We start from the raw sequence: 18892 nt of genomic DNA, 5'->3' as shown, positions 1-18892 counted from the left end.
GTTTCAATACAAGTTAAGCTCAATCAGCAGCATTTGTGGCATAATGTTGATTACCACAAAAATGTATTTAGACTTGTCCCTCCTTTTCTTTAAAAAAAACACAAATCTGGGTTACAGTGAGGCACTTACAATGGAAGTGAACCTGGGGCCAATTTTTCAATGTTAAAATACTTTTTCAATATTATAGCCACAAGACAAACAACATGCATGTACATATGATTTTAGTGTGATAAAATCACTTTCTAACATTTTCTGTGTAGTTATAACCAATTTTACAACTTTGTTGCCATGACGGTGTAATATCAGCAAACCCTAAAATGACTAAAAATGGCGATTTAAACAACTTTACAGCTCAGATAAGTTTTAACAGAAGAATTAATGTAAGTGCTTTTATAAAATTATATGCTTCACATTTCTGCCTTTAAACCTTCTAAAAATTGGCCACATTCACTTTCATTATAAGTGCCTCACTGTAACCCAGAGTTTTGCTTTTTTAAAGAAAAGGAGGGACGTGTCTTAATACATTTTTGTGGTAATCAACATTATGCTATAATTGCTGTTGATTGAGCTCAACTTGTATTGAACCCTGAATATTCATTTAACACTAAAATCTAATTGTTCGATAGGAACGTTGTTCTAGGCACAACAAGCAATCTACTTCATGAAATCACAACAAGCATGGTTACTCCCTCTCATCCATATCATGTTGAATGTTGAAGCTAACCTTGTGATGAGAACAGCGTTGTCGTGATGGGCTATCCCGTTCTCTGGGATACTGTTTCCGTCTCCCTGATGAGAAAGAATGGATTTCTGCCATTTACAGAAGCTATCCAGAGATTTGTCTGCATGGTGATTTATCTCCAGGTTGTGCTGTAACACAAAACACCATTATAACTTACTAATTGATTCATAATACAGAAAGGTTTATATCATAGCTGTGTTATTTTGTTAATAAAGCTGATGTAATTTCTTTCGCATATCCCTGCTTATTTTGCAGTCAACTTTAGCACCAGACGCGAGCTTGGTGCTACAGCTCACAGCTGATTGTCTGCGCACGTTATCCATTCAGGATGTTTGCTTCTACGCATACAGTGTAGACAGCTTCAAGCTGTTGTGGCACAATGCAATATGACATCGGTCACATCCGGTGTAGACAGGATGTAAGTAAACCCAAAGTATACAATTAGTATAGAAGTAAATGTACACTAAAGTCTCTTTTATACAATATTCCATTTACCATCAGCTTTCCGCAGGTAGTTGTAGCGCGACATCATCAGGCAAATAACGCGGTTTTGTGAATGAGGCGCAATGTACAATAAGCCGAATTTACATAAAAAGGAGGCATGAAACTATTTGAATGCTCAAAGTGCTGTGCTATTTCATTGCATTTAGCACCTGGTGAAACTGGATTGCGAGTGGTTAATGAATACGACGCAAGTTTTTTTCGATGAAATACTGCGCAAATAATGCCATAGTTGTTTGGTACAAGTACATCACAACACTCACCTGATCTTCAGTCAGAATAATCAGTCTGGTTACGATAATGTTCACAACGTTTCCTAGACTGGCATCGCGGTAAAGTTTGGCAACCTGACCTCCAGAAAAGAAGAAAAGACACAAAGTCAGTCAAATGCTGTCTGAGTTCTTCGCATGTACCCTTAGAAAAGTAGGCAATGACACACAAGACACACATTCTACATGAGAAAAGCAGGACCAAACTTACAATATTCATCACAGACAGGATGTAGTGCTCAATGTCTTTGCGACCGTGATAGCCAACCATCATTTTGTCAGCCACCACCAGGGTTTCCACAAAGCGTTCTGAGCTGACGGAACGGCGTTGTCGGTGGACACCTGTCGAGCTGTCGCCACGCTGGGCCGGGTAAGATGAGTCTACAGCAGGACTGGTGTTTATTGTGAGGTCTTAAGGAAACAGAAAGCGCTCAGTTCACAGTATTTTAACATAATAATTGCACACAACACCTTTAAAATGCTAGATTGTAAAGATAAGGTTCAGCTGTATTTTAGCATAGATCTCCACTGACCGTACAAACGGAGACTGTTTGCAGGGACTTGCAGCCAAACCTGAACCACTGACCATCATTTCCTAAACTGCTATCTATGGCTAATTATGTCACAATGCGGCCAAATTTTGGTTTACCAACCTGAAACACCACAGCTGAACTCCTCGCTGTGCTCTTGTGGAGAAGGAATGGAAGACTTTTTATAAATAACGTGTGGTTGTCCATCTTCGTGGTCCACATCACTGAAATGTTTGGTTATATTTTGTAATGGCTCTATTAAATACTGTTCTTCTTCTGTGGTTATGACACCATGCTTGATAAGAAAAAAGAAAAGCATAGGTTACACAAAAAGCATACCAGAAACATTTGTACAGAAAATTCTTTTATTTTGCAATGTCTTCTAATTTAATGAATTTTTTTTAATTACAATTAATATTATCAGCATAAAATTTTGAGTGAGTAGAATGTCTACGTATTTGGTATGTCACCCTTTTGCTTTATCAACAGCATGCCTTCCAAAAGTTTGTGAAAACCCTTAAAAAAAGCATGATTTGAGAATGTTCCCAAGAGCATTTGTTGTGCTTTAATGGAAGCAAGTAAATCTGACCTTTTGTACAGAAGAGTTAACATGGTTAATGTTGTCACAATCTTGCTTACAGTAGAATAGTGACCTAGAAATAGTGCAGAATTTTAAATATTACTTCTTCTTCTTACATCAAAAAATTCCTTTGTTTTAAAAATTGAGTCTATTAAAGAATGAAAAAATAAATATCAAATTTTAAATGTGGTCTCAGAACCCTTTTTAGACAGTGTCCAGTGTGCAATATTCCATCTGCAATGTCAAGGACAATTTGTAAATGAATGCATTTTAATGGTTGCATTAGGTCTACATGCTTATTGTAACTGAAAATAGTCTCTTTATGTTCATGATGCAAAATACATACCAGAACTCAGATAACTATAACTCTTTTTCTGGGTCGCATGTTGAATCGCATGTAATTCATGTCTTTCGGCATCACAAATGCAAAAGCATGCCACAATACAAATCAATGAGATAAATCACTCCAAAACCACCAATTACACAAAGAACAATACCATAATTACTGGGACAGGAACAAAAGCATACAGACCTGTGCCCCTGAACATCCAACTGATTTAACAAAAAATTCAACAAAGTGCCTTAGAAATGTGTTTATTAGAAGAAAAAAAAAACATCTGGCATGTTCTCCTTTAATACTCCAATACTATGAGAGCAATTAAAACTTTACAAAGAAAGCTGCACATGAAAAACAAAATCACACTTGAAATAAGCCATATGCTGTGCGATGCACAACAAAGGATTGTTTTTCCATTTTTGGTTTCAATAAAATGACTGAGGCAAAGCAGAGATCTGTGCAATCTAAACGTATAACATATAGCAGTCAGTATTTTTGGCTGCAACAATAATAACACTGCATTTCTCTCCAGTATCACTGCAACTGTCTCTTTTCCTGTTCTAAGTAATGAGAAAAAGCTATTACTGAGGACCTGATAAAGCAAAGCTGGATGCTTAGAATCTCTTGTGGGCTACAAACTACAGCGTTTCTTTCTGTTATCTACTTTCAAAATATAATTCACCTAAAAAAATAAAAATTCTGTCATCATTTACTCACCCTCATGTTGCCCAAGACCAGTATGACTTTCATCTTTTTTATGACATGACATGCTGACTTTCAACTATGTGTCACCAAACGAAATTGCAAAAAAAGTGATTGCTTTCATAGAGCTTTCACGAACACTCCCTCCATCTGCCATTGCTCATTAAACAGACCTCCCTGCCCTAAATTAAGACCATTCGTTGAATCAATGAGTGTGTTTACATAAACACTAATGCACTGTTAGAAACCAAAAATCGCTTATTTTACAAATCCGACAATGCAATAAAACCATGTTTATATGAGATTTAAATTATTGGGTTTTTCTTGATGTCAAAGTGTAAACAGGCAAGCGACGGTGAAGGTGTTTACATGCAACACAAAATCAGGTAATGGGCAAAAATCTATTGGTTATTGCTTTACCATTTATGACCTGACCTCAATAAAGATAAACTGTTTAAAGCAATTAAATGACTTTCTTGTAGGCTTACTAAGCATAATCGGTGTAAAACTGTGCATGTAAACGCCCCCAATGTTGCTTTGTCGTGCTTTTTGGGATGCTCAAACAATGCAATGTTTATTAAGTGCCAATGAGCCATGTTTACAATTTTGGGGGCAATTAACATAAAAATTGCTTACCTATGATCATCTAGGTATATTAAGTACTTTTTTTTGAGGTGGTGTAGTGACTCGCCTCAATCCGGGTGGCGGAGGACGAATCTAAGTTGCCTCCGCATCTGAGACTGTCAATCCGCGCATCTTATCAAGTGGCTTGTTGAGCGTGTTACCGTGGAGACATAGCACGTGGAAGCTTCACACTATTCCCAGTGGCATCCATGCCCCACTGAGAGCGAACCACATTATAGCGACCACGAGGAGGTTACCCCATGTGACTCTACCCTCCCTTGCAACTGGGCCAATTTGGCTGCTTAGGAGACCTGGCTGGATTCACTCAGCATGCCCTGGATTTGAACTCACGACTCCAGGGGTGGTAGTCAGCGTCTTTACTCGCTGAGCTACCCAGGCCCCATATTAAGTACTTTAACACTGAAAGAAATAACACACATTATGATGTATTGAACCCAAATCATTCTGTTTACCAACTCTTGAGGAGCTCAGGTAAAAATCTGCACACTGCAGCCTTGCCTTTTATTGTGCACGGCAAAGTAAACTCCTGAAACTATAGGTTTCCACAGTGGTTTAGAGCAAAGGTTTTGTGCAAAAGCAGACACAGTGGCTGCAGGAAATGCCTCAGGACCAGCAGAGCCATTCTAAATTCTCATAGATTTATGCAAGTGTGCTGCTGATACCAGGGTGGAATCCAATATCGAGACCTGTCCTCCCACATCAGCACACCAATCAAAGGTAATTGCACAGGGCAGGCTCCCTCGGGAATTTTCCACCCTAACTCTCTCGTCGAGAGAGTTAAAGACATAACATGCACAACTGCTATCTAGCTGCAAGGCAAAGGGTTTGTAGCCAAGCAACCTCTTTGCACAATCATTCTTATTTGTGCATAGACAATAGAGTGCAACAGTCAAGTTCCAGAAGTAGAAATCCCATTCACTTTCTCCGCAGACAAATTAATTTTTAACGATAACTTATAAACCTTTAAAGACAGACCACTGTGAGCTCCAGGGTTGTGGTATATGCTTTTGTTGAAGCAATCTTTATTTCAGTTTATATTTGAAAATCTTGTTTAATAGCAAAATTGCTGGTCAAGAAAAACCACCAAATCCACCAATCAGAGAATTGCAGCAAACAAAGCGCACCAAACAAGCTCTGCAGTGACACAATCGAGTCCATTTTATTTTGCAATAAAATAAAATATACTGTTTCTTTACTCATAATCAGCAACTTTAATTAAATAGTTTTATGTTTTTCTATCGTTTTTAATTCAATTAGGTCATTCGCAATGCTTTATGGGATTATAGTTCATTCCCTCATGACAGACGTTCAATACATTCCTTCAAGTACACAGTATTGTACCTTTTTCTACAAGTTACTCATAACTGGCTGATGCATGATATATTGTTATTTAGTTAGTTATTTATATTTAAATAAAGATCTCAATTCAGGTGATAGTAATAAAAGTATCTGAACAGAATTATTTGCTAAATACTAAATACCACCAATACAAATACATTTACACTAACCACTAATAAATCATTAGAAATAAAGCTAAAACACAATAAATTAAATATCTGAAAAAGAAACAGTTATGCATGGTAGCATTTAACTAATATTCTATGAGGTTGTATAATTATTGTAATAAATATTATAATATTATTGTATCTATATCTCTAAAAAAAAACATGTAAAATGCAGTCTAATCATTTAAGTAGGGAATCAAATAGACAGTGAATAATTTTTTGAACTGGTTCGTTTAAATTAACCGTCCAAATGAACCGATTCACTAAATAAATTTTTGATTATATATAAGTTATAAAGCTGCACATGCAATGTAATGCAACAAAAATACTGGAAAAAGATGTTCGCAAAAAATGGTCCCAGTTTATATTAGGTGTCTTTAACTATTATTTACTTACATGAAAAAAATTCAGTATTTGATACAATTGATTTATTGTGTAACAGTGTGCTCTGCTAAACTCGCAAGATTCGCATGTGCAAGGATGTGGTATGTGTTGTTCAAGGGGTAGAGTAGGGTTAGGGTAAGAGGTATGGTCAACAATGGAATTAAAGATATAAGTATAATGTAACAAAAAGAATGTACTTAATAATAACATTGTAATAAATGCTTAAATTTGTAATGTACAAAGTAGTTTAAGACACCTAATGTATGAAAAGTGGCTTCTTTTAGCTACTCCCCAACACCGATTAGATATGATTATTGCACTGATCTAGCAGTGCAATAATCATATCTAACAACAGGAAGCCACAATACACAGTATGTCCCGTACAGTGCACTTTAGTTATGACACATCTAAGTCCTCTGTGGATGAAACGCTCAGTGTGAGATAGGAATCAGATGGCAGCGCTGCAATGGGCATGCAGGTGCAGGAGGGATCCAGACCCGATGCGGTGAGACAGCTCATCTAATATTTTGCTGTCACTCAGCAGTCACTTTAACACAGAGCAGAACGAGCTGTATACACAGAGACTGGGACACTGATGAGAACTCTGGCAGCAACATAGTCAGGCTGCTTTAAGCTCTCACTCTAATGTTCGTAATACACAGCTTGTTGATATCCTGCTGGCGTACGTTTCTTGAAGCTTCCTAAGCTTTATTAATGTGATGTAGACACACTGACTCATTCTGGATGCTGGCCAAATGCTCTGGAGCAAAACTGCTGAGCAAGACAATGAGATGGACAATGTGCCTTAATAGAAGATGTTACCTTAACTAGAAGAAAATGTGAGCACCTGTTAGTGTGTGCAGTTTGGTTGCTTGGGTGTTCTGGATGGTTGCTTACAAGCCTTAAGTCTCCCCCAAGTCTCTATGATATTCTGGTCAACAAACCCAGTTTAAACCAGCCAAATGTGGTTTGATGGTCTCCTAGCCTTGCCAGGTTGGTCAGGCTGATTAGATTTGCTGGTTTTAGAAGGGTTTCTGACATTTGTTAGCTGGTTTAAGCTGCTTGTTTTAAAGTACACAATTTAGAAACTATAATCGACAGTTAATACGGCATTTTAGTAAAATAAAGCAAGTTAACAAATAGGACCCTTTGAGGAAGTAAACATTTAGCCTAAGATCTTCAGACGTGAATGCAATAAAATACAATGCATATTCCACATTTCATTGGCCAGCATGCTTCTTTATCCCTTTGTGACTGTGCAATTTCCAGTCTTTTATTTTATGTGAAAAAAGCATCTTTTCAAAAGCGTGCTACAAATATTGCAAATTCCGGACAAATCAAAATGCCAAAATCATTACATTTTCACAATTTTTACACAAATTATAGACTATTTTAATTGTTGGCATATAAGTACAGTATATCAATACCTACAAACCAACATTTAGTCGCAAGCTAGCCTTACTGAGTGATAATTTCTGAATTTGCTTCCTGTTACTGTTATAATTTATAATTCCTGTTGCATTTAATTTTGATGTTTATTTCATGCTTATTGCTAAAAACATTATCAGAAAAGGCTTGAAACTATATTTAGACATGTTCAAAATTTTGGTATAAGCATTGCAAAAACAAACAAACTGAAAACCCCATATAAAATTAAAAAAAAAATACTGCTTATTATTATAATATTTGGATTGAAACATTGTTTTGACGTTTAAGCACCTCGTTACCAAAAAAATGACTATTTGCACCACTCATGCAAAAAAGTCTGCACTGTCATTTACAACTGACAACTCTGTGTAAAATACATCAACAACTCCTTTAAAATCTTGGTCACAATTTTAACCGGTGGAATTAAATGGGTTAATGACAGTGTAGATTACCTGCAGGGTTCCAGCAATGTCTCCAACTTCTGCACACTGTGATAAAACCTTGGAGACAGCAGCAGGGTTTCCGTTAGCTGGTAATCAGTACCGCTGCTGCGCTCCCTATACGCATATTACGCAGTCTGCGTTGGGCACGAACTTCCTAGGGGGGCACCAGAAACTCCACCGGCTGCCTTTACTGGCACATTATATGTTATTCAGGGACCCGGTAGCAGTCACGGAACACAGACGATCGCCTCATGCTCACACTTTAATTTCTCGCTCACACCGCGCATCGCAACTTTCGTACCGAGCCTCGCAGTGCAAGGCAGGTGTTTAAATGGCAGCTGTCTTGCCGCTGCAATCATGTTACAACGTTCCAAGCTCTATCTGTGCTTTGCGGGTATGTGCTACATGGATAAAATGCTTGGCACAGGTATCAGCATAATGTCTCCCACCATCTGTTTTCCCGATGGTCAATGCATGTGACATTAGCAGCGTTTGCGCAAATTGACTCGCTTCTCATCAACTACGGTTTATTCAGAAGGTCATATTATGCATTAACGGCATTAAAAAAAAAAAAAAATTGTGCCATTAAACGAATTTTGCTTTAACGCATTATTAACGTGTTATCGACAGCACTAACAGAAACTACTTTTTCTCCAACACAATTAAAATTATAAGTTTACCTAAACATTAATGCATTCTGAACTATCATGAAAAACAATGAACAATTGTATTTTCTAAAAATAACATTTACCAAATATGTTAAAAAAATTAATAAACGTTAAAACTATAAAAAAGCATTGTACAAATTAAATAAATTTTTCATTGTTAGTTCATAATACCTAATGCATTACTTATACCTTATGCATTTACTAATGTTAACAGATAGATCCTTATTGTAAAGTGTTACGAAATATTTTTTTAAGTTTCAGGCCCTGTCTTGTAACCTATTTGTGAAAAGTGTCACCTACCTTCTCATACACCCAAAACATGCAGATCTGCTAAGTCTGTTGTACTCACCAAGCCTTTGCAGTTGCTCAATGCCACTTTTGTAGTGTTATATTGATCCAGTAGGTATCCAACATAGTGGCAGTTTTCCACCAAAGAATGCTGCCAGTCCAGTCCGTCTTTGCCCCAATATTCTACAGTGAAATGTTTTGAAACCAGGTTGGGGTTCAGCGTTAGATTCAGGTGAAAGTGCTTCCCGTAGGCTAAGAGTTTGTAGAAAAGCCTGATCTCTGTGTGGAACGGCTCAGTCTGGTCCAGTCCACGTCGCCGCCGACCGGGTCTATGATTCTTCACAGTGTAACTCATGAACTGGCCCTTCTCGTTCACCTGCACAGGTACTGTTAGCTGGTAGTGCTCCAGCGTGGACAGGAATTCCGCTTTTATTTTGGGGAACAAAAAAAAGACTATTGAGCTATCCAATTAATGTGGATAGCATTGTTCAGATAATCTGGTCTTGGAAGAATTTGATAAATGAGTTATCAAATGAGTTATGACTTGTTGGTGGTTTTAGTTGGAGGGGTATTCTCATTCTTGACAGCATTTAATTGGACAAAAAGTTGGATATGCCCCTGTGTGCAAGATGATTCATTCATGTTTCTGGTCCGTTTTCCCAAAAGAGAAAGACTGTACATTTTAAAGGCATATATATCTGCTAAAAGATAACTTTGTCAACTTTTAGGAGCATTTTGATGGTCTCAAAGCAAACAGACATGGACATTTTGATTTTATGGTGTCTTTAACCACACATTATTAAACCTACCTTGAGAGTTGTATGAGAGGATCTGAGATTCAGCAGCGGCCAAGACCAGGCTCAATATCCAAGTCAGCGTCTTCCAAAAAATTTCCATAATTTAGGGAAGATCTGACATGGGGTGGGGGGTGGGGGGTGGGGGGAATGGGGGAGGCAACAAGTGGATTAAAGCAATATGATCAATCCAGCATTGCACCGTAACATATTGGCGACAAACATCTTCGATACATTCGAATCTGAGTCCACACTTTATCCGGGGTTTTTATGTCTTCTTAAAGGTGAAGTCTCTGGATAAAACTAGAGTCTGCACCTCGGCTAGCCATGCGCAGTGCAAGAATCCATAAGAACTCTCTTCATGTTATTCCAAAGAAGCAGATCTATATTGGGAGCTTGTCCCGAACAATCCATTTGTTTGCCTGGAAATGAAAGAAGACATGACTAATGATCTCAACGTGATAATATTCATTGGTAAAGCAATTTCACATGAGCAAGAGTGCTGTATGAGCCTACATAAGCACGGCTGTGATTCAGCCGCAGGCACGAGGCCACAGGCCGAGGTAATCACAACCTTGCTGATTTAGGGCCATACAGCATGATTGCGAGTGTGATATTGCTTATATACAACAGCTCAATGAACAAGTAAATAAAAAAATGGAACTAAGGATTAAGGACTGTCACAAAAAAATGCACTTGTGCATGGAACTACTTTCTTAAGCCACGGATCAGGATCTGCTGTTGTAGGATCTGCCAATCTGCCATCCGCTAGTTCAAAAGATGCGCACAAGCACTTTAGGACATGAAACGACGCCTTGGGCTATTTCTAACCAGTCACTGGAGAAATAACGATGTGTGTTTGTGAGAGAGAGAAAGAGAGAGAGAGTGAGAGAGTCTGTCGCAACTCCCAAGCAGCAATGAACAGTAAAGCTATAGTAGTTTAACTTTATTCCACCCTTGTAGTGTAGTGTTAGCCTGCTGAAGATAATGGAATGTTGGTCAAATGCATCCTCCACTCCAGTACCCAATAGTATCAGGTAAGCGTATGTGCAATTACTCGGTCAGTTGTGTCTCTTGTATTGTGAAATTAAAAGGAGGGATAATGCCATTTTGCTTGTCACTACCCCTGTCATGCTGATGTCAAAAGTGTCTTGACTTACCAAGTCCTAATAACCTAATTTCCTCTGCAAAAAACTCTTTTCATGTCTTCATACTCATTCACAGTTTATATATCATATAATAAAGCCTGATGACCATTAAACCATACTGAACTTTATGTACATATGTTTCTAATGCTAGAAACTGCAACTCCTTGATAAATACTTCATACAGTATGTGTTCAATTTACATTAAGGTACATTTCCTCATCACCATAGGTTACTAATGTTAAATAAGTGTTATTAAGCATTTACAACCTGTAAGGTAAAATGGCTCACTATTTGGCAGGTATTGCGTGAAAGTCACCCTTTTAGGCATATTGTTGTAACTGCATATCAATAATTTATAATGCATTTGTAAATGAATTATTATTCATTAATAAACCCCTTATCTCAGTTGTCATCTAACATACAGTATTTTGTTTAATGCAATGACATCTATCCATCCATCCATCCATCTATCTGTATATAATATCCATCCATCCATCTATCTATGAGTCTTTCATATCATCCATCCATCCATCCATCCATCAGTCTTTCATATCCATCCATCAGTCTTTCATATCTATCTATCTATCTATCTATCAGTCTTTCATTTCCATCCATCATCAGTCTTTCATATCCATCCATCCATTCATCCATCCATCTATCAATCTTTCATATCCATCCATCCATCTATTAGTCTTTCATATCCATCCATCCAGCTATCAGTCTTTCATATCCATCCATCCATCTATCAGTCTTTGAAATCCATCCATCCATCTATCAGTCTTTCATATCCATACATCCATCTATCAGTCTTTCATATCCAGCAATCTATCAGCCTTTCATATCTATCTATCTATCTATCTATCAGTCTTTCATATCCATCCATCTATCAGTCTTTCATATCCATCCATCCATCAGTCTTTCATATCATCCATCCATCTATCAGTCTTTCATATCTATCCATCCATCTATCTAGTCTTTTCTATCTATCTATCTATCTATCTATCTATCTATCTATCTATCTATCAGTCTTTCATATCCAAACATCCATCTATCCATCAATTTATCTATCTGTCTATCTTTCATATCCATCCATCCATTCATCCATCCATCTATCAGTCTATAATATCCATCTATCTATGAGTCTTTCATATCCATCCATTCATCCATCCATCTTTCTATCAGTCTTTCCATCCATCCATCAATCCATCCATCCATCTATCCGTATTTCATATCCATCCATCCATCCATCAGTCTTTCATATCCATCCATCCATCAGTCTTTCATATCATCCATCCATCAATCAGTCTTTCATATCCATCCATCCATCCATCTATCAGTCTTTCATATCCATCCATCCATCTATTAGTCTTTCATATCCACCATCCATCCATCCATCCATTTATCAGTCTTTCATATCATCCATTCATCCATCCATCCATCTATCTATCAGTCTTTTATATCCATCCATCCAGCCATCTATCTATCTATCTATCTATCTATCTATCTATCTATCTATCGATCTATCTATCAGTCTTTCATATCCATCCATCCATCTATCAGTCTTTCATATCCATCTATCCATCCATCATTCTATTAGTCTTTCATATCCATCCATCTATCCATTCATCCATATATCAGTCTTTCATATCCATCCATCCATCCATCTATCTATTAGTCTTTCATATCCACCATCTATCCATCCATCCATCCATCCATCCATCCATCCATTTATCAGTCTTTCATATCATCCATCCATCCATCATCTATCTATCTGTCTATCTATCTATCTATCTATCTATCAGTCTTTCATATCCATCCATCCATCTATCAGTCTTTTATATCCATCCATCCATCCATCTATCAGTCTTTCATATCCATCCATCAATCTATTAGTCTTTCATATCCATCCATCTATCCATCCATCCATAAATCAGTCTTTCATATCCATCCATCCATCCATTCATCCATCCATCCATCTATCTATTAGTCTTTCATATCCATCCATCCATCCATCTATCATTTTTTCATATCCATCCATCCATCCAAACATCTATCTATCTATCTATAATATCCATCCATCCATCCATCTATGAGTCTTTCATATCATCCATCCATCTATAAATCTATCTATCTATCAGTCTTTCATATCCATCCATCCATCTATCAGTCTTTCATATCCATCCATCCATCCATCAATCTATTAGTCTTTCATATCCATCCATCTATCCATCCATCCATATATCAGTCTTTCATATCCATCCATCCATCTATCTATCTATCTATCTATCTATCTATCTATCTATCTATCTATCTATCTATCTATTAGTCTTTCATATCCATCCATCCATCCATCTACCTATCAGTCTTTCATAACCATCCATCAATCTATCAGTCTTTTATATCCATCCATCCATCTATCAGTCTTTCATATACATCCATCCATCCATCAATCTATTAGTCTTTCATATCCATCCATCTATCCATCCATCCATATATCAGTCTTTCATATCATCCATCCATCCATCCAACTATCAGTCTTTCATATCCATCCATCCATCCATCCATCTATCAGTCTTTCAAATCATCCATCTATCTATGAGTCTTTCATATCCACCCATCCATCCATCCATCCATCTATCTATGTCTTTCCATCCATCCATCCATCCATTTATCAGTCTTTCATATCCATCCATCCATCCATCCATCTATTTATCAGTCTTTCAAAACATCCATCCATCTATCTGTCTTTTATATCCATCCATCCATCTATCAGTCTTTCATATCCATCCATCCATCTTTCACATCCATCCATCCATCAGTCTTTCATATCATCCATCCATCCATCTATCAGTCTTTCATATCCATCCATCCATCTTTTATATCCATCCATCCATCTATCAGTCCTTCATATCCATCCATCCATCTTTCATATCCATCCATCCATCAGTCTTTCATATCATCCATCCATCCATCCATCCAGCTATCAGTCTTTCATATCCATCGATCCATCTTTCACATCCATCCATCTATCAGTCTTTCATATCCATCCATCCATCTTTCACATCCATCCATCTATCAGTCTTTCAAATCATCCATCCATCTATCAGTCTTCCATATCCATCCATCCATCCATCTATCAGTCTTTCATATCCATCCATCCATCCATCTATCAGTCTTTCATATCCATCCATCCATCCATCTATCAGTCTTTCACATCCATCCATCTATCAGTCTTTCAAATCATCCATCCATCTATCAGTCTTCCATATCCATCCATCCATCCATCTATCAGTCTTTCATATCCATCCATCCATCCATCTATCAGTCTTTCATATCCATCCATCCATCCATCTATCAAGCATGACTCAATAATAGTTAGTAATAAGCTCATCTTAAACGCGAGCAGTATCTGATTCGTTGATTGCTGAAGCTCGATGCTGCAAATCAAAGCAAATTATGAAGTTTGTAACTCACCGGATAAGTGATGAGCATTTAATCAAACGCCGGTATTGTAATTCTCTGGATAGTTGACAGAGGAGTCCTTTAGTTACAACAGATCCTATCTATCACCTCCGTTTGCATTTGTTTCTTTTTTATCGCAGCAGAAGCGGCAACTGTTCGGATGAACATTTAATGAAGTTTTAATTAAGTCGCTTCTTCCAGAGACTCCAGACAGCGGCTTGAGTTGTCTAAAGCGTGTCTGACCCAGACAGTTGGCAACTGGCCCAAGTCTATTATACTGGCCACTAAAATAAAACCAAGTGGCTTGCGAAAGGGAAGACAACACCAATGAGATGAGAAATGATAAATGAGTCACAAAGTATCTATCCGAGATAAAGCAGTTACAATTGGTTACTATTAAAGATAGTCATTGTTATGGTGTCACGCGCTGATAATTTTTGTGCAAACTCCACTGGGCACGTCCAGACTACTCTTTCCTGTCTGAAAGACTGTAAGAAATCATATAGTTACCGTCTTCATCTTTGTGTAGAATAAATAGAAATGGTAGAAATCTTCTGCATTTAAGTCCCCTTCAATGTATTCTTCAACAAATCTCTCCTTTCGCTTCAAGCCATTCTCTGAATCTCATGCCAACAAAGTAGTTCTGTCCTTGATACAGGAAAAAAGCTCTTCACGAACTCACCGCAATGAAAAAGACAAAAAAGAAATAATAATAACTCCATGCACTCATCTCCAAAATATGAAAAAATAAAATAAAATAAATAAAAAAAAAAATATTAGGTAAATACGGCTCTGTAACTCAATTTATGTTTAAGTTCCCAGTTTGTGTGACGGTTTATTTTTTGGTCTCGTGATCATTGCTGTCTCCTTTGATTCACCAGAGATGAACAGTAATAGTAATGCACATTGGTGCGCTGTGTGTGCAGGACAGCAGAGCTCTTTAATACTACAGCCGGATCTGAACCAACACTCAAACTCAAACACTGGCAGCAGCGCGAGAGACGGGGAGGATCGAAATGACGTCACTGCAGATATGACTCGCGGTCGGATCATCAGGTGAGAAGTGCAAGTAAAACTCAGCTTAATGGTAATACTATTACAAAGTCATTAACATTATATGAGCTTTAGATGGTGACTAAAACTCTGAAGCTCCAAAAAGCACATAAAGGCAGCATAAATGTAATTCATACGACTCCAGTGGTTTAATCCGTGTCTTCAGAAGCGATATAATAAATGTGGGTGAGAAACAGATCAATATTTAAGTGTTGTTTTACTATAAATCTCTACTTTCACTTTCACATTCTTCTTTTGCTTTTTGGCGAATCGCATTCTTCATGCATTTCGCCACCTACTGGGCAGGCCTGGTCAAAGGTGGAGATTTATATTAAAAATTGACTTAAATATTGAACTGTATCTCACCCACACCTGTCATATTGTGTCTGAAGGCATGGATTTAACCACTGGAGCCATATGGATTACTTTAATGCTGACTTTATGTGCTTTTTGAGCTTCAAAGTTTTGGTCACCATTCACTTGCATTGTATGGACCTACAGAGCTTAAATATTCTTCTAAAAATCTTAATTTGTGTTCTGCAGAAAAAAGAAAGTAATACACATCTAGGATGGGTGAGTAAATGATGAGAGAATTTTCATTTTTTGGTGAATTATTCCTTAAATGCTCTTTAAAGTGTTTCCGACCATTTATAGTTAAGGTTATGTCAGTAAAATCAATACGTGATTAATTTCTTTAGTCGATAGCCCATTCTGTTTGTAAATAAATGCTAAAATATGGCCCAATTTTGTATATTGCTGCTATGTTACCTATATTATATTATATTATATTATGGTTATTTTAAGACACTAAATGAACAACAGAGCAGTGTTTGTGCATGCTCATGTAATTTTATATATATAAAAAAAATAGGCTACTTCAGAGAGCCTGATGCAGACTGCATCTAAATTTAATCAATATCTTTAAATACTTATTCAGAATTTCTTTCCAAAAATGCGTTTCCCCTGTAAATTTTTCCAAACAGATACAGTCCATCGTTTTGACAGATCAGGGCTGGTATTACTCATTTAGCTCAGTTACTTTTGTGTGCGCTGGGATTGTTGGTTAGTTTGCAGCGACATCTAGTGGTGAATATATGACAGTGCACCAATTTACTGCGCCAGTGTCTAACACATCTTTCCAACTTTTTCAAAACTCTATAAATCAATTAGGGATTAGGGGTTATATAGGGTTATATAATTACGGCATCTACCTAATCTGCCAAACCTTGACCCCTCCATGTTTTAATCATTCATTGTTTATCAACACATTTTGAAGTATTTTCTTTACATTGACTATTTTAATTTTGTTTACCGTTTTAACAGAAAATGCTAACTATTATGTATATCTGTAAATATGATATATGACATTATAGGATTTCAGAACAAAAACAGGGTTGCTATTCTAGCTGAGTTGGATAAGGAAAAGAGACACCTCATTCAGAGACAGTCTATGAATAACCCAGGAGCTAGGTACTGTTTAATATGTTATATATATATATATATATACACACACACACTGGCAGTCAAAAGTTTGGAATAATGTACAGATTTTGCTGTTTTGGAAGGAAATTGGTACTTTAATTCACCAAAGTGGCATTCAACTGATCACAAAGTATAGTCAGGACAGTACTGATGTAAAAAACAACACCATCACTATTTGAAAAAAGTCATTTTTGATCAAATCTAGACAGGCCCCATTTCCAGCAGCCATCACTCCAACACCTTATCCTTGAGTAATCATGCTAAATTGCTAATTTGGTACTAGAAAATCACTTGCCATTATATCAAATACAGTTGAAAGCTATTTGGTTCGTTAAAAGAAGCTTAACATTGTCTTTGTGTTTGCTTTTGAGTTGCCACAGTATGCAATAGATTGGCATGTCTTAAGGTCAATATTAGGTCAAAAATGGCAAAAAAGAAACTCGTCAGTCAATCATTGTTTTGAGGAATGAAGGCTGTACAATGCTTGAAATTTCCAAAAAACTGAAGATTTCATACAAAGGTGTACACATCAGTCTTCAAAGACAAAGGACAACTGGCTCTAACAAGGACAGAAAGAGATGTGGAAGGCCAGATGTACAACTAAACAAGAGGATAAGTACATCAGAGTCGCTAGTTTGAGAAATAGACCCCTCACATGTCGTCAGCTGACAGCTTCATTGAATTCTACCCGCTCAACACCAGTTTCATGTACAACAGTAAAGAGAAGACTCAGGGGTGCAGGCCTTATGGGAAGAATTGTAAAGAAAAAGCCACTTTTGAAACGGAAAAACAAAAAGAAATGGTTAGAGTGGGCAAAGAAACACAGACATTGGACAACGGATCATTGGAAAAGAGTGTTATGGATCTTAACCCCATTGAGCTTTTGTGGGATCCGCTAGACTGTAAGGTGTGTGAGAAGTGCCCGACAAGACAGCCACATCTATTGCAAGTGCTTCAGGAAGCGTGGAGTGAAATGTCACCTGAGAATCTGGACAAACTGACTGCTAGAATGCCAAGGATCTGCAAAGCTGTCATTGCTGCACGTGGAGGATTTTTTGATGAGAACTCTTTGAAGTAGTTTAAGAAGTTCTGAACATTTTCTTCAAATTGTAATAGTAATTTTTCACATTATGCATCCTGTTAGAAGTCTCGATGTTTACCTGTTTTTGATAATATGTGTCATATGAGTATTTCTCTCTGTTTTGGTTTCAGCATGCACATGCACACTAATCGGGCTTCTTCATCACTTAGGATTCCTCCTTTGGTAACCTTATACTGCCTGTGTTACCAAGACTTGACCTGGAGTAAATGAACACAGATTTAAAGGACTGTATCACTGTGTTGCACAAACATGCTGTTTGCATTTACTGGAGTCTTTGTGTGTTAGACTACATTTTTAATGTATTTTTTTGCATTTTTAGATTGTTGCCAGTCAATATTTTTTCATGATTGTTCATAAAATGGATAAAAGTTAACCATTATTGTGTTGTGCTTTACTTCATACATTTGTTATTAAAGGAATAGTTCACCCAAATAAAAAAAATAAAAAGCTGATTCCAATCTCATATTAAGTGTTTCATCCATAGAGGATGCACTGTATGAGACATGCTGTGTATTGTGGCTTCCTGTGGTTAGATATGATTATTGCACTGCTAGATCATGATTGACAGAGTTGGGGAGTAGCTAAAAGTAGCCACTTTCATACCCACTTTATACTAGGTGTCTTTAAAGAGATAGTTCACCCAAAAATGAAAATTCTCCTAACATTTACTCACCCTCATGCCATCCCAGATGTGTTTGACTCTTCTGCTGAACACAAATGAAGATTTTTAGAAGAATATCTCAGCTCTTTTTGTCCATACAATGCAAGTGAATGGTGGCCAGAACTTTGAAGCCAAAAGCACATAAATGCAGCATACGACTCCAGTGGT

General features: G+C 37.2%; 2 protein-coding genes across 2 annotated transcripts in view; one reads left to right on the top strand and one right to left on the bottom strand.

Annotated features, from left to right (window-relative positions):
- The window catches only part of LOC127432336 (A disintegrin and metalloproteinase with thrombospondin motifs 6-like), a 139197-nt gene extending 129272 nt beyond the window's left edge, over nucleotides 1-9925 (bottom strand). The window contains exons 1-6 of the mRNA XM_051683260.1: nucleotides 9832-9925; nucleotides 9084-9448; nucleotides 2166-2337; nucleotides 1724-1923; nucleotides 1507-1590; nucleotides 725-870 (exon numbers count right to left, since the gene is read on the bottom strand). Of these exons, the coding sequence (XP_051539220.1) occupies nucleotides 725-870; nucleotides 1507-1590; nucleotides 1724-1923; nucleotides 2166-2337; nucleotides 9084-9448; nucleotides 9832-9919 (1055 nt within the window). The 5' untranslated portion in view covers nucleotides 9920-9925. The remainder of the gene's footprint in view (nucleotides 1-724; nucleotides 871-1506; nucleotides 1591-1723; nucleotides 1924-2165; nucleotides 2338-9083; nucleotides 9449-9831) is intronic.
- Nucleotides 9926-16833: 6908 nt separating this feature from the next.
- On the top strand, nucleotides 16834-18730 carry LOC127432686 (SOSS complex subunit C-like). The gene is given in 2 exon segments (XM_051684041.1): nucleotides 16834-16944; nucleotides 18174-18730. Coding segments are annotated over 2 exon segments (207 nt in total). The 3' UTR covers nucleotides 18270-18730.
- The last annotated feature ends 162 nt before the right edge of the window (nucleotides 18731-18892 follow it).

Source organism: Myxocyprinus asiaticus, chromosome 42 (genome assembly GCF_019703515.2).
Source record: "Myxocyprinus asiaticus isolate MX2 ecotype Aquarium Trade chromosome 42, UBuf_Myxa_2, whole genome shotgun sequence".
Classification (NCBI taxonomy): Eukaryota; Metazoa; Chordata; class Actinopteri; order Cypriniformes; family Catostomidae; genus Myxocyprinus; species Myxocyprinus asiaticus.
This window is presented reverse-complemented; position numbering and strand designations above follow the sequence as displayed.